The 15,360-nt window shown below is 37.6% G+C and overlaps 1 protein-coding gene across 1 annotated transcript in view; it reads right to left on the minus strand.

Moving 5' to 3' along the window:
- LOC108242607 (netrin receptor UNC5D) overlaps positions 1–15,360 on the minus strand; it is a 340,333-nt gene that overhangs the window by 38,583 nt on the left and 286,390 nt on the right. The window contains exons 7-10 of the mRNA XM_017427560.3: positions 14,851–15,015; positions 14,461–14,493; positions 11,216–11,401; positions 5,211–5,360 (exon numbers count right to left, since the gene is read on the minus strand). Coding sequence (XP_017283049.1) covers positions 5,211–5,360; positions 11,216–11,401; positions 14,461–14,493; positions 14,851–15,015 — 534 coding nt within the window. The remainder of the gene's footprint in view (positions 1–5,210; positions 5,361–11,215; positions 11,402–14,460; positions 14,494–14,850; positions 15,016–15,360) is intronic.

The following is a 15,360-nucleotide window of genomic DNA, read 5'->3' on the forward strand; positions in this document are numbered from 1 at the left end:
GGGGGGGGGGGGGGGGGGGGTGTAATGTGTTTGCATACCCCTCAGAAAGTAGGTAGTTACATAAATCCCTGTGGTTCCAACCCTGAATAAAAGAGAAGGGTTGACTGTAGAGCTGGCAATTCCACAACACAAAACTGTCTTTTGGTTCAATTTGATATTCTAAGAAATTAATTTATGTAGTGTGGGATCAGGCAAAGCAATAAAGTTATAAAATTATTTTATAAAGTTAATTTGTAGTTCTAAACATATTTAGAGTGTTTTTTTACTCATTATTTATCTTGCCACCGTTGATATTCCTCTCTCCTACAGCCTGATCAATATCACCAAATATGCAAATTGGGTGATGACATCATCTAACAACTTCTAGCAGCTCAAAATCTCACTCCAAGCTCAGATAAAAAAAAACTTGAGAGCCCTGATCTTAAGCAACTATGATATGTGTTTAATTCAAATTAATTGATCAGAATTCAGGAAAATCATGTTGAATCTATGATGTTTGTGTGTATTTCTGGGAGTGGGTTTTTTGCATGATGTTTTAACGACATGATCAGCTGATGAATAGATAAGCTGTGTCTGGCAAAACCTTTTATATACAACTGTATATATTTGGGCAGACAGACTTAAACACAGGTAATGCAATTCTTAAAATGTGAATGTGTGTGTGGTTGAGGGGGAGGGGGTGGGGGTGATGGGTGGGGGGTACAGTGGTGCCCGCTTCACACTATGTTGTCCCACATTGACATTCCCAAATATTGGCAAGTATGCATGATAAACTTTGCTAACAGACAGACAGAGTTGAATCGAACAGTTAATGGCAAAAATTTTAAACAAAGCTCTTGTGTAATTTGTTAGCACTCAGAGTATGTGTGCTAACCAGTCTCAGCTACTACCATACAAAATCTTTAATTCAGTATTTGTAAATTTGACCATGCTATAGTCATCTTTGTGTTTGTTTGGTTTTTTTTTTATTTAGCTGTGGGAGACATCTTGAATGAAGTTGACTCCAAAAGATAATCAGCTGTACATGTACATCGAATGATGTTTTTCGGCAAGTTTCATTAAAATCCATTCAGCAATTCATTACATATTTTGCCAGCAGACTGACACATGAACACAGACATGGGCAAAAACATTATTGCCTGCCTTTGCTTTTCAGCAGTGGGCAATACAAACAAAAAGCAAACAGTAAATATCCGTTAAACTGGCCCACATAAACAGCAGTTCTTAACACCAGCCCCTAACAGCTTCAAACATAGAAGAATGTCCCGACAGTGAAGCCAGAGGTTTATGGAGCTGATGTGGGACAGAAGAAATACAATGTGATTTTCACTGCGACTCCAAACTACTTTGTGGCTGTTTTCTCAGCTCATACGGACGGTCTGTAGTTGATCCGAATTTGAGATATACATAAGACTAGGAAATAAAAGTAATTGTTTGCCTATTCATTAAGTTGTTGTTATTGTTTTTTTTTTTTTTATCAGTTCTTTTTATGTGATGGTATGACCTTTATGTGTGAGTTTGAGCTTTTAATATCAACACTTTATGCTTTTTTGTGCAGTGATAATGTGTTTCAAGGGTCATTAGTTGTAATTTGTGTCCATATTTATATATGCTTAGTGAGAAGTTGTGAGCCCTGCAGAAGAGAACAATGAAGTGGATCACTATGGTCTCCAAAACGGGCTGCTATAAAAGGAGCTCTAAGGAAAGAGTAAGAAAGTGGCATTGTTATCCTGTTGCATTTGCTCTAAAGCATGTCACAGACATTTAAGACCTCGGGAATTTGTGTCAACTTGTGAAAAATGGACCTAATATGTCTCCTTTATGTGCCTCCTATTCAAAGGACAGAACAAGCAGGAGAACTATGCGTGAGAGAGGTGTATTAGAGTGTTAGAGGTGTTAGGAGAGAAAGTGTTTTTGGAACAGAAGAGTGTTCAAGAGATTCTTGAAGGCAGAGAGGGAGCTTGCTGCTCTGATAGCGTTTGGCAGCTCGTTCCACCAACAGGCAGCCCCAGATGAGAACAGCCAGTACTCAGACTGCCTTGTGTGTAAGGATGGCAGCACCTGAGAGGAGCACATTATCACTTCTTTATATCTTTAAAAAATAACCTTAATAAAACTCATGAGGTTATTTTTCTTTTAGAAGTTTTGCAACATGAAATTCACAATATTTCTGTAAAATTGTCCAAATTTCCATATGAATTGTGCATGTTTTTTGTAAATATTGTGTAAATTACAATAAATCCTCTGTAATTGTAGCTAAAATGTATAAATTTAAAGGCCTAGCTTTCCTTCTTTTAATGCATATCGTTTGCCACATTTCATGGCAGAGTTTAGATCATCTTGCATTGAAAAATTAAGGAGTTATAACCACTTGGGTCAAACCTTAAAAATAACATTATGCACAATTTCATGATTAGAGTGTGTTGTGAATGAGTCTCAGATATAACCACACCAAATCTTAGCTTAGTATGTGTAAAATTGAGTTGGCTATTGCTATTTTGTGTTGGCTAATGTCAATATACTGAGGTGGTCATCTGTGATGGCTCCAAAGGTCAACCTTTTGTAAATGTGGATCCAGTTATTACTTTCTGAAAGTTTCATTAAATCCACCCAGTGATTCATGAGATATTTTGATAACAGATACAGTTAACTTCAAACAGTTACTGGGAGATTTTTAAACAAGGATCTTACACAATCTGTTAAGTGTTCAGAATATTTAACAGGGTTCCCACACCTTGGTTAACATCAAATTCAAAGACCTTTCCAGGACTTTGCTGGACCAATTTCTCAAATTCAAGGACCACACGCATAGACATTTATTTCATGCAACTGCTGAATAGGTTATCACTAAACAATTTTAAGAAAATGCAAATTAAAAAAAAAAACAGAATGGAATAGAAGTTGTTGGCTCAGAATCCATTAAAGAAAGTGAACTGAATGCACACAATACATTCATATCCATAATACATGGATATCTCTAGTGATGACATAAGGCTTTGAAGCCTTGACACTCTTCACAAATGTGTTGCAAAATGCTTCCTCATACAAGCTTCAAATGTTCACCAAGTCCATTTAGTGGTTCATGGCTTGACAATGCAGCTTCACCCAAGCTCTCCACTTTAATTGATTTGCAGCAGATTCTGCACCTTGCAGAATGTCAATTTTTTGGGTCCTTGGACAACCACTCAGCATCCTGAAATATGCATTTTCTGGGCGTGTCATTACGCTCTGACTCGCTGACTTACCATGACTGGCAATTCACCGATTCACCTGTGAGAAGATCGCACACATCAACGCATGTATTGTTACGCACACATTGACTATGTTGACTACATAAATGAACGGGAAAAATGCAGTGCCGTACAAACAAAAAATAATGACACACTAACAGTGGTTGTCATTCATGTTAGATTTACCATCTCTTTCTCTCTGTCTCCTGATCTTTTTACAGGATCGTAGACTAAATGCGGATCCTGGACTCAGGAATGAAATGGGATAAATCTTAGAGAAAGTTGCTCGCTCGGAACAGGTGGAATGGACCTGGACATTGGCTGTTTGGATTCGCCATTGAGAAGTACAAGCAAGACTTTCAAAGCAGACGGAAAACATAAGTCGGCCTGACCAAAAACAATTATTGTTATGTGAATCTGGCTCCATTAGGCCAACCTTGTCTGGCCAGCTATCTTCAATTTCTCCCTGGTCTTTATGTAAACAAGATGCTCTGCCCCCTCCCTTACCTAAGGACATCTGTGGATCTGCTCTGGGCTGGCTGATAAACATTCCAAACACACACACACACATATAACACACACCACATCGTCTTCCTCCATCTCTACAAACACACACACACACACTTTCCACCGTCTCTGCCTCATCTCTATCACCCCACTCCAGCTCCCTCTCTCTCCCTTCCTTCACTACCTTAGTTTAGTTATCTTAGCATTTTTTATGTTGGCTGTTTAGCGGGCCTTTGGCACTATTAGCCTCTTGTACCTTTAGTTTAGCATTATCCAGTTTTAGTTTAGTTATCTTACCATTTTTTATGTTGGCTGTTAGCAGGCATTTTTGGTACTATTAGTTAGCCTCTTGTACCTTTAGTTTAGCATTATCATGTTTCAGTTTATATTAGCTTATTTAGCCTTCCTGTAAATTTAGTTAAGTTTAGTTTATCTTAGCTCATATTTTAGATATTGCTAGATTGTTAGATTCCTGATTGTTGTTTAGTTCAGTGTTAACTTTATCATGATTTCATTTAGAATATCTTAGCTACTATTTTGACTATCTTAGCTCATGTTTAGATATGTTTAGTTTTATGACTTTATTGAGATTATCTCATATTTCATTTAGATTATACATGATTGATGTTTTTTATTTCTGTATTTCTATATTTGATTTTGATGTTTTTATCTGTATTTGATTCTGTCGTTGTTTCTGTGTTGTGAAGCACTTTGGATCACCTTGTTGCTAAAAAGTGCTATATAAATAAATTTCACTTCACTTCACTTCACTTCACTTCAACCCCTCCAAAAAATATTCAAGGACTCTCAAGGACAGGTGTGTTTTATGGCTGTTTTCAAAAACTTTCCAGGACCTTGAATTTATTTGTTCAAATTAAAAAAACTTTCAAGGATTTCAACGACCCATGGGAACCCTGATTTAATATTTCAAAATAATATTAAGGACAATCTCAGCAAGTACCACACAATTGTTAAGCTTGGAAATGTGAATTTACTAGAATTTACTAAGGTATAATTTTTTTTTGTGATTTTTAAAGTTGGTTGACTGCAAAAGTAAACCTGTTTTAGATGTGTATCCAATGATTACTTTCTGCAACTTTCATTAAAATTTGTCCTGCGGTTCATGAGATATTTCGCTAACAGACATACACATTTACATACATGCACTCTCAGACATAGGCACGGGAAAAAAACGTTATTGTACGCCCTCATCTTTTGGCGGTAGGCAATAATTATATCCCATAAATGTAGAAAACAGCATGACAAATGTAGCAACAGTACCACGGGGGAACAAGCATTGATAAATGGTCAATTTGTTATGTATGAAAAGTTTTCTGTGGAGAAAAACATTCAAAGTAAGATGGATTATCCTTCAGACTGTTGCTGTAAACTGCTCAGTATCTCTTTCCCTTCTGAATGTAAATGATTACAAAATAAATACACATGGGTTTTTGAATAGTTCTGTTTTCTGACCTTTGGTCTTCAGATCAGGCAGCGGGTCGAGGAGTGAGTGCTCAGCCATTATCTCCTTGTCAATGGAGTCCTGGAAACACATGGGACTGGTGTACGTCCGTGACACCGTCAGGTCGGGCTGCATGGATGAATTAATAAGCAGAGGGTTTGCTGAAAAACACAAAAAGAAAAGAAGCAAATTACTGACAGGAGCTAAAAATCTTTAAGTATGTTTCTGCACTTTGACACTTGAGACCAGAGTGCAGCTATTATCAACATTTAAAGCTACAAGTGCACGTCAAGACAATTAGGTCTTATCCTTTTTGTAAATGTGGCTCTAATTTCCTCACCATGGAAACAAGAATGGCACACACTTACAGAAATAATGTCCTGCTTAAAAGTGGTAAACAACAGCAGCAGGGGTGTTTTTTAGCTCACAAAAAGGTTATTTATGTCTTATTTAACAATTTACAGTTTTCATTTGGATACCTAAATCCACAATAACCAATGGGATATATGTTAGTAACAAATATGTACCAAAGATTAGTGAAAGAATACCACAGACTAAATTAAAGTGTTCTAAATAATATCAATTACTGATTTATTTCTTGTTAGATGATACATATTTGTAATCTTTCAGTGATTCTTTACTGATCACATCACAATAAAAGACAGCTGCTTAAGGAAAAATACATTTTATTCAAAAATTATTTTTAAAATTTATTTTTGGTGCAGAACATAACAAACAAAACATGGTCAAATAATCAATTAGTCCATCCATCCACCCATCCATCCATCCATCCATCCATCCATCCACCCACCCACAGAGGTAACAAGTCCAGGAGGAAAACCAAGACATCCTCTCCCCAGCAACACTCTCCAGCAACTTCTGCCCAGAGAGAATAAAACATCCCTCCAAAGAGTTCTGAGTCTGACCCTAGGTGTCCTTTTAGTGGAACATAACAAGGTGTTCAAGAGGCATTCTAATCAGATACCTGAGCCAACTCGGCTGATTTGTTTCAGTGTGGCTTCTTGTATCTAGGATCTTGTTCTTTCAGTCATGACCATAATTTACGACCATAGGGTTGTACTGTAGATGGACCAGTAAATTTAGTGCTTTGCTTTTAGGTTTAGCTTCTTCTTCACCACAAAAGACAAAAGCAACACCCTCATTACTGTAGATAAATCCCTGATCTATTGGTCCATTTCCCACTCCATCCTACCATCACTCATGAACAAGACTTTCAGACACTCAAACTCCTTAGTTTTAGGCTTACTCATCCCCAACATGGAGGAAGAATTCCACCTTTTTCTGGTTGAGAACCAGGGCCTCAGACTTAGAAGAGCTAAAGGCTCCACTATAGTCACGCTATATAGCGCAAGACTCCATGCACAGTGCGCAGACCTGAACAAGCGGTGTAGGCCTTTATACTTGAAGCTTACATTAGTGCAGTATTCTCTGAAAAGACAGGTGGCAGTACACTACATAACCAGTGGAAATGTTGTAAAAAAAAGAGCAGATGGTTGTTGTCACACACCAAATATGGCTGCACATATTAAGGAGGACGAATTGTTGTGTTTATGGATGTGATACAGAGAGGATGTTTAAGGTGAAAGCATTCAGTCTGACTTTCTTTGATTTATCTGCTTTGAATGAAATGTTGAGTACATACAGTACATGACATTAAAAGGACAGTTAACTGTACTGTATTATTGGTTGTGATTCACCCATCATAGGACCAATATTTCTTCCCTCTGTGGTCTATAAACACTCCTTTTTATTGACTGAAGCAGTCTCCTTCCATGAGTTTAGAACCATTTGATTATCTTTGTGATCTGTCATAGAGGTATTATATAAATGCTAATACAGGTGAACCAGGTCCATGGGAGCACCGAAATGGTTCATTTTGAATGAAGTGCGGCACGTGCAGTTCGTGCCAAATTACAAAAATTGAGAGGTGCACGACCATGCACAGCAACACCACACAAGGCCTTTGCAAAGGGGCGGGGATGGCGCAATTGCATCACTGTTGGTGCGCACACCCTCATGCAGTGTTCAAGTATAAACCTTAAGTTTCATCCAAGCCGTTTCACACTCAGCTGCAAAATGCCCTAGAGCATGCTGAAGGTCACAGTTTGAAAATGTCAACTGAACTACATCATCTGCAAAAAGCCGAGATGAGACCCCAAGGTTCCTAAACCAGGCACCCTCCTCTCCTTGACACTTTGAGATTCTGTCCACGAACACCACAAACAGGACTGGAGACGAGACAGTCCTAGCAGAGTCCAACCTGAGCTGGGAAAGAGCTCAACTTCATCCTGAGACAGCTTTTTTTTGCTCATACAGAGACCTGATAGACATAATACTGCTAAAAGACAGAGTTGACTCCAACAGTTATTAACAAAGTTTTAAAAACAAATTGTGTTAGTGCTCAGAGTATGTTATGGATGGCTCTCACCAAACTTTGGCTCAATTTCTGTAAAACTGACAGAGTAAAAGCCATTTTTGTTTTCTAAATTTGCTTAGCTGTGGCATCCATCTTGAATCAAGTTGACTCCAAAAGTAAATCAGTTGCAGATAATCCAATGATTATTTTCTGAAAGTATCAACAGTACAGGCGAATAAACACAATCACACATGCACAGACAAAAACATTAATCACATTTTAGCCTTCAGCAGTGGATGAATTGGTCAATCAGTCCAGTAATGAACAGAATGCAGATATAAAATGCTTTATATTGTACCATTCCAAGATAAACCTCTCTGGAACATAAATGAAAAAGGAGATAGTCTGAGAGGAAACAGTGTCTAACTTGTAAATATCCAAAGTACTCTGAACTGCTGGAACAAAAGAAGAGCACCTTCTTTAAATAATACATTTTTCATTAAATATAAAAATTAAGTATTCATTGAAATTTATTGTCTTGGATGAACTGTTACAGTATGTTTCAATGAAGAAAGTGATTATTGTTCTTTCACTGTATCAGCATCATATAGAGATGGGGGTGGGGGCAAGCAGGGTGTTATGGAGAATTGCCTGTTTTAGCCTTGCTAACACAGCAAACAGAGACCAAGATTAAAGCTGTCCCTGCCTCCTGCCGTGTTATCAAAATGAACTTTATTATGCCTTGCTGAGGGCCCCTGCTGAGGCCGACCGTAATGCCTGTGTGTAAAAAAAAACAACAACAAAAAAAACACGCACACACACACCGCCACAACGCTCTGATGTTTCTGCGCATGGAGACATCAGAAAACAAATACTCAGTGAAAAGAAAGTGAACATTAATAAATTGCATTTTTAATTTTGCAATCATGAATAATTGATCAAGGAATTGTTAAATGTATAATAAAACAACCTGTGCTCTAAAGATAACCCTTATATTTATCATTTTGCTGTATGTCTTACTAAAACTCAGGCCTGAGTAATTGCAGATAAGATGGAAATTACAAACACACTTTATGTTTGTCACCGTTTGTTTTCAGTAAGTTTTATTACTCGGCTTGTACTGATGTGTCCTAAAAGAAAGAATACCCTGGATGCTTCATACATTAAGATAACTAATATTGGAGAACCGTTCACACATTAAGAACCTCTAGAAAGGCTTCAGTAAACAAACTAAAAAATTAAACACCGTCATTCTCATATTGGCTGTTTTAATAATTCATACACATTAGTTATTTCACAATCCAAAGAAATTCATTTATAATTTATAAAATTACATAAATACATAAACCATAAGATTACAAAAAAATGTTTGGTAATTGCATGTTCATTTTATACAATTATATCATTATTAGAGTTTGTTTAAAGCTTTTACAAGCCAAAATAGATGACAAAAAGCTACAAAAAGGTCAAATAAACATTCAAAGTCAAGCTTAGAAAAAAATAACATTTGTCTTGCTTTCTTCTTAACTACTTGTGTGAAATAATACTAACATTAATATCCAGCTGAATCCATTTGTTCTAATAAGGCTGGAGTGGTGCAGTTTTATGAAAATTAGATTTTAAAGTGCACTTCTTTTTAACTGCTCTTAAACAACCTCTCACTGAAAGTCAAAAAGAACATTTCTGAGATTTTTCTTTGAATAATAATAATAATAAAACAAAAAAGTCTTACTGTCTTTCTTAGTCTCTGTTAGATTTCCAGTGCGGATTTAAAACACTTTTAGGTTTACGCTAAAATTCATCTTAAACTAATTATTTAAGAGGAATAAAGTCTGTACATTTTTAAACTTAACGAATATATGGGGTTATACTGCATGTACATAATAAAACTTGAATCAACCAATAATATGTTTCAAATCCATTATGATAATAGAATTCTGTTTTTTGGCCAATGTGAATGTTACCTGCGGTAGATCAATAAAAGTCCATCTTGTTTTATCTGATTATGAACTCGCTCCAGTAAAGATTAGGCTTGACATTTTTGAATTTATAAAGTCACAATTTACCTAAGGCTCTCAGTTTTCAGCTCGCTGATTAAAAAACAATAAAAACAGGTATGAGATTTTGGCTAAACTGTCCTTGGGAACAAAAAACTTTTATCGATAATCACATCTAACAACACATCTCAGCTCAACTTTTTTAATGTAGTACTTTTCCCAAACATAAGCGAAACCCAAATTTGCTTAACAGAGCAATTCAGTACATAAATCAGACATAACCCAAGTTGCCAAATTTAAAATAAATATAATTAACAGTTAAATAAAATAAAATAAATAAAATAAAAATCAAAGGGAATAAAAACACTTAAAACCATGTATGTTAAAACAGGTACAACACAGAGGTTGTCCACACAGGAACATTTATACTCTCTGTTTATCGGCTGGTCTACGTTCCTACCTTCTCTTATGGTAGCAAACTAGTTGCAGATACCGGCAGTTGAAATGAGTTTTCTCTGCAGGGCAACTGGGCTCTCCCTTAGAAATAGGGTGGGAAGTTCAGTTATATTGGGTGGGGACTCGGAGTAGAGCCGCTGCTCCTCTAAATCAAGAGGAGCCAGCTAAGATGGTACTAGCATCTGGTAAGGATGCTACCTAGACGCCTCCATAGGGAGGTGTTCAGGGCATGTCCAACTGGGAGGAGAACCGAGGGAAGACCCAGGACACACTACAGAGACGATGTCTCTTGGCTGGCCTGGGAATGCCTTGGAATTCTCCTGGAACAGCTGGAAGAGGTGGCTGTGGAAAAAGATGTCTGGGCTTCCTTGTTCAAGCTGCAGCCCCCGTGATCCGAGTCCGGAACAAGCTGCAGATAATAGACGGATGGATGGATGTGATACGAAGGATTTAAAATGAATCCTGAACATTACATGCAGCCAGTTTAATGAAGCTAAAATAGGAGAAACACTTGTCAGAAGAACCCACCTTCTGGATCAACTGGAGGATTTTAAAAGGAGGTATTTGGACACCTGTTTAAAACAGCATTGCAGTGATCAAGCCTATATGTAATGAATAGATTAACTTACTTTCTTTATCCGCCCCTCCCCCCTAAAAAAAAATGTTTATCAAGTTTGCAATTATATTCAGACTGAGGCCATGTCTGCTATTCCAGATGTTTGTTAACAACGATTTTTTTCTTTCTTTTTTTTTTTTAGTCCACACATTCTCACAAACATGCTGATGTACTTGTGCCATGCCACTAGGTGGAGAAAACTTCCACATTCACAACAAAATACAGAGAAAAAAAGTTTTAGTTCTAATGCCCCCCCCCCCAAAGTCTTTTTTGTTTGGCACGATACTGTTTAGTTTCCTCTTTTGATTTCAGCACATGATCAAAGTTTAATGACAACTTGATCAGGATAAAGTGAGAAAGAAGACGAAGGGAAAAAACAAAAAGTAAAAACAGTTTCATTGTTGTTTTTGTTTCTTGGGCACTAAATGTTAGTGGGCATGTGTAAAACAGGCTGATATGTCATTGTTTCACAAAAAATGTAGCAGAAAATTTTAAATAGATTCAGAATGATGTGGGATTTAAACTGGATCAGGTTTGTCACTGAGAGAAACTCGATCACTGGCTTCTCACCTTGTCGGGACGTCTTGAAGCTGAATGACTGGAAGCCCCCAGTGAGGGCAGATGAGTCGATGACGTCGACTCCGTACTCGCTTTGGCTTCGCCGATAAAGAGTGACGGCAATGATCAGCAGCACCACGGTCACCACCCCTGCAGCCAGGCCTGAGTACAAGGCCACATCACTGGTCGTCTCCACACCTGAGAATGGGAAAGTAGGAGCTTTGCTCAGTTTTTTTTTTTTTTAAGTGCACTATGTTTAATTCGGATGAAGTGATGTTATTTCCTTTTTAAAGCTAAAAAAACAGTTTGACAGAGGAATTTCAACCAAGTTAAAGCTGTGGAAGCCTTTTGTCGAAAGCATGTCTACCTTGGTTTCGAACTACATTAGTGCCTGTTTTGTTTTCCGTCCCTCGTCGGCCTCCTGGTACACAACTTGATTGTTCCACTCTGCAGAGTTAAGGCTACTAATGAGGAACCTCGCAAGGAAGGCGATTATAATCAACCCAGCACCTGACTGTCATTTCAAACACCACTTGGCTCTGGTGTTGGAGGCGCTCTGCATTCCACTGGGATAATGTGACAAAACCAATTCATTAAATTAGCTCATCGGCAGCGATTATGCTCTATCTGCTCCCACCAGTATTGCAGAATCCAACTCCACAAAGAAAAAGAATGAGTGGGAAACAGAAGCTGCTAGCTTGTTCTTGAAAGATAATGAGATCTGCGCCAAAGCAGGACATGCTGAGAAATCCTCAAAGTAGCCTGAAGCTCAAATGAGAAAAAAACTGACAAAATATGCAAAGTGGTATTAACAGCTATAGAAGCAGGTTAATTGAGGGCTCAGGAAGTTTTGGCAGCCTGAACACATTTTTCTTACCCTTACTGACAACGAAAATACAGATCTGTGTTAAAGGACATGTAAGGAGACAATGTTGGGTATCATACTGACACTGCAACAAATACCTCATTAAACAGCCATTAACCATGAAGCAGTGGCAGTAAAGTGGTTCCCCACAGATAGGGTCGACCTGAAAGGCTACACCTGATGAAGTCATAAATAAGGGAATTAGAAGAAGTGTACAGCACTAGCCATTAAATGAACCTAAGGTTGAAACAGTGGTAAAACTTTTGGATTTTTTTTGTCTAATGTTTTTGTAGCATAATATTCCTCTGTTTCAATAAAATTAAAAAGGAGAACAAGTGAACCACTACATTTAGTCTAGAAATTAAATCTTTACCCAATCTGATTTCACTCTTCAGATAGAACATCTACAGTAGGTCTCCCCACCTCCACCCCCACCCCCCACCATTACCACACACACACACACTTTTGACCAAACTGCTGCAGCTCCTTCAGGTTGGGTGGGTGCTGCTTGTTTCCAACGTTCTTTAAATCAAACATGAGATTCTCCGTTGGACTGAGGTCTGAGTTTTGACTGGACTATTTCAGGACATTTAACTGGTTCTCTTTAAACCAGTGGAGTGTTGCTTCAGCAGTGTTTAGGGTCATTGTCCTGCTGGGAGGTGGATTTCAATCGCAGTCTTAAATCTTGAAAAAAAAAGAGCTTCCCTCAAAAATTTCTTTAGATTTTGCTCCATCCATCTTTCCTTTAATTCTGACCAGTTTGTCTCTTGCTTTGGTGATGACCCTTACTACTTAGAGGTGTTGCACTGGTGCTAAATCTGGGGTCTATCAGAACAGATGTATATTGTATATAGAGAGATACTCTGACTCTTAGATCGCCCACAGATTGATCTTATTTACCTAATTATGTGGCTTCTTAAGGTAATGGTTGAAGTTGGGACCAGAAGTTTCGATCCACAAATCATGGGCATGAATAAAATTAGTTTCAGGCTGTTAATGATTTTTTTTTGTACCGTTCTTTTTCCAGGATGGAATGATAAGACAACAACTTCTACTTCTGCAATCCACTCTATGTCTGGAATGGCTCAGTGGCTTCATTTTACATAATGGAAACATTTATGACAAGTAATACTGAGCCCTTTAACCAAACGTGTCAATGTGATTTGCCAGTTTTTATTCCTAATTTAGGGTAGCACTTTAAATAATGACCTTTAGGTTTTAACACAAAGCAGGAAGGGAACATCACACGCTTCATGTTCTGTATCCAAGTGATCATTCATAAAACACTGGTAACTTGTGTATCCTATTTTTGATGGCAATGATTTAATAAAGAGGTTTCTTTAATTGGCCTGTGAGTGAAATTTGTGTAAAAATCTAGTTTTAGATGCTGAATGTATGTCATATGCCATTTTACAACAGAATCAGGTGAAAACACAATTCAAAAATCCCTGTGCTAAGTCAAAACACATACAGGTATGATTTATTCTTTTTCAGTCTGAGTTTTATGTGCCGGAGATAACAGCCTTTTTTAAAAGCAGACATGCTGCTCTGTGAAAAGACATCATCTAAACTTGACCCTCCTGCCCTGCATTACAAACAAAAGTGGCAGTAGCAGTGATCAGAATGTAAAAGAAAAACCATTGTCGACTCAACCTTTCTAAATAATAGAAAAATGATATTTCCTGATTATTTGTCAAAGACTATGGTTCGAAAGCACAAACTGACACAGCCTGACACAATATATTGTATATTGTTCAGCATTATTATAGTTTTTTTTATTTATGACTGCTAACGCGCTAAAATAAAGATGAATATACAGAAAACTATTTTACTAAAAAAGAAAGAAAAAAAATAGATTATATGAACATTGTGTGTACTATACAGTGTAAAAACATAGTTTTTATAAATGTGTGAATATATATATATTAAAAAATAACTATGGTGCTCTGCTAGATGGGTGCGTGACAGCGGTAATTATGTGAAGCGTTTTGAAAAAAGAAAAGGGCTCTGTTTGCAAAATTGTGTCTTAGCAATCAAGAAAAAAGAAAAAACTATAAAAAAACAGTATTGAACAAAACAACTTTAATGCTCTGCGAGTGGTCAGCAAGCAACGAAAAAAAAACAAAAAAAAACTAAACAGAGCCTTGAAAACCATAGAAACCAACATGGACAATTTAAGTTCTGAAAGAAAATATTTATTTTTATTTTTTTATATTTTGGCTGATGCTTGAATATACCAGAAGGTGCGTGGTGAGGTTACCTATGTGGGTTAAACTATGATTTGTATATTTTAGGAGTGAATAAGAAGCAAATGCAGAAGAACAACCAGGCCCTGTCAGGGACACTGATGTATTAAAGTTTTAGGTTATTACCAAGTCAGAAACAAACTCACCTTGAGGCTTTGCATCATGGAGCAACTTCCGATCTGCAGACAGAGAGAAACAGAACAATTTGAGAGTTCCTCAGGAAGATTTGAAACACTCAAAGCGTTTGATTCTGTCATTACGTGTGCATGCAGCCACGTCTGAGCACCCTGTGCTTGATGCATGTGGAGTCGAGTGGATGAATAATAAAGATGGATGAGGTTGTTTTTAATGAGCGTGATTATAATGACGATCATGATCTTGGCTACTTTGCCTAAAATGATGAACATTAAATCTGTAATGACACAGTCTCTGAGCACGATGCAACTGAGAGTAAGGATGCTGAACTCTCTTTTTTACATTTTATTTGATCTTATTTTACTTTTGTAGCCAATGACGGGAGAGTGGATGTTACTCACTCTGCGTGCACAGTCCGCCCGTGCAGTTGTCTGTAGCCAGTGCCACCCCGTCGCACAACCTTCCTCCATGTTTGGGTTCAGGAGCCGTGCATTCTCTGCTGCGCTGCCTCTCGCAGTCTGAACTACACACAGACCACTCACTCCACTCCCCCCAGCCACCATCAACTACGGAATCAAATACAAATACCCATTTTTAAGGTGCATATGGATTTGTTAGTGCCAGTACCTGCAAATCCAAATGCAACACATGCAAATCCAGCAGAAACTAATTCAAGGCCTAGATCTTCTTATGTTGTAGCCATTTCGGTCGAACCTTGAAAATTCTGCTGTGGCCAAGGATTGTTTCTTTGAACGCTCAGAATGTGTGTTGGGTATCAGTCTAAGCTATGAACACACCAAAATGTAGGTCAATATCTACAAAAATGGCTGACTTATAGGCATTTAAAAAAAAAAAAATTATTGTGAGTTCGCTGTGGTGGTCATCCTTAATTGGGTTTGTTTTAAAAGCTA

The sequence above is a fragment of the Kryptolebias marmoratus genome, linkage group LG14 (genome assembly GCF_001649575.2).
Source record: "Kryptolebias marmoratus isolate JLee-2015 linkage group LG14, ASM164957v2, whole genome shotgun sequence".
Lineage (NCBI taxonomy): Eukaryota > Metazoa > Chordata > Actinopteri > Cyprinodontiformes > Rivulidae > Kryptolebias > Kryptolebias marmoratus.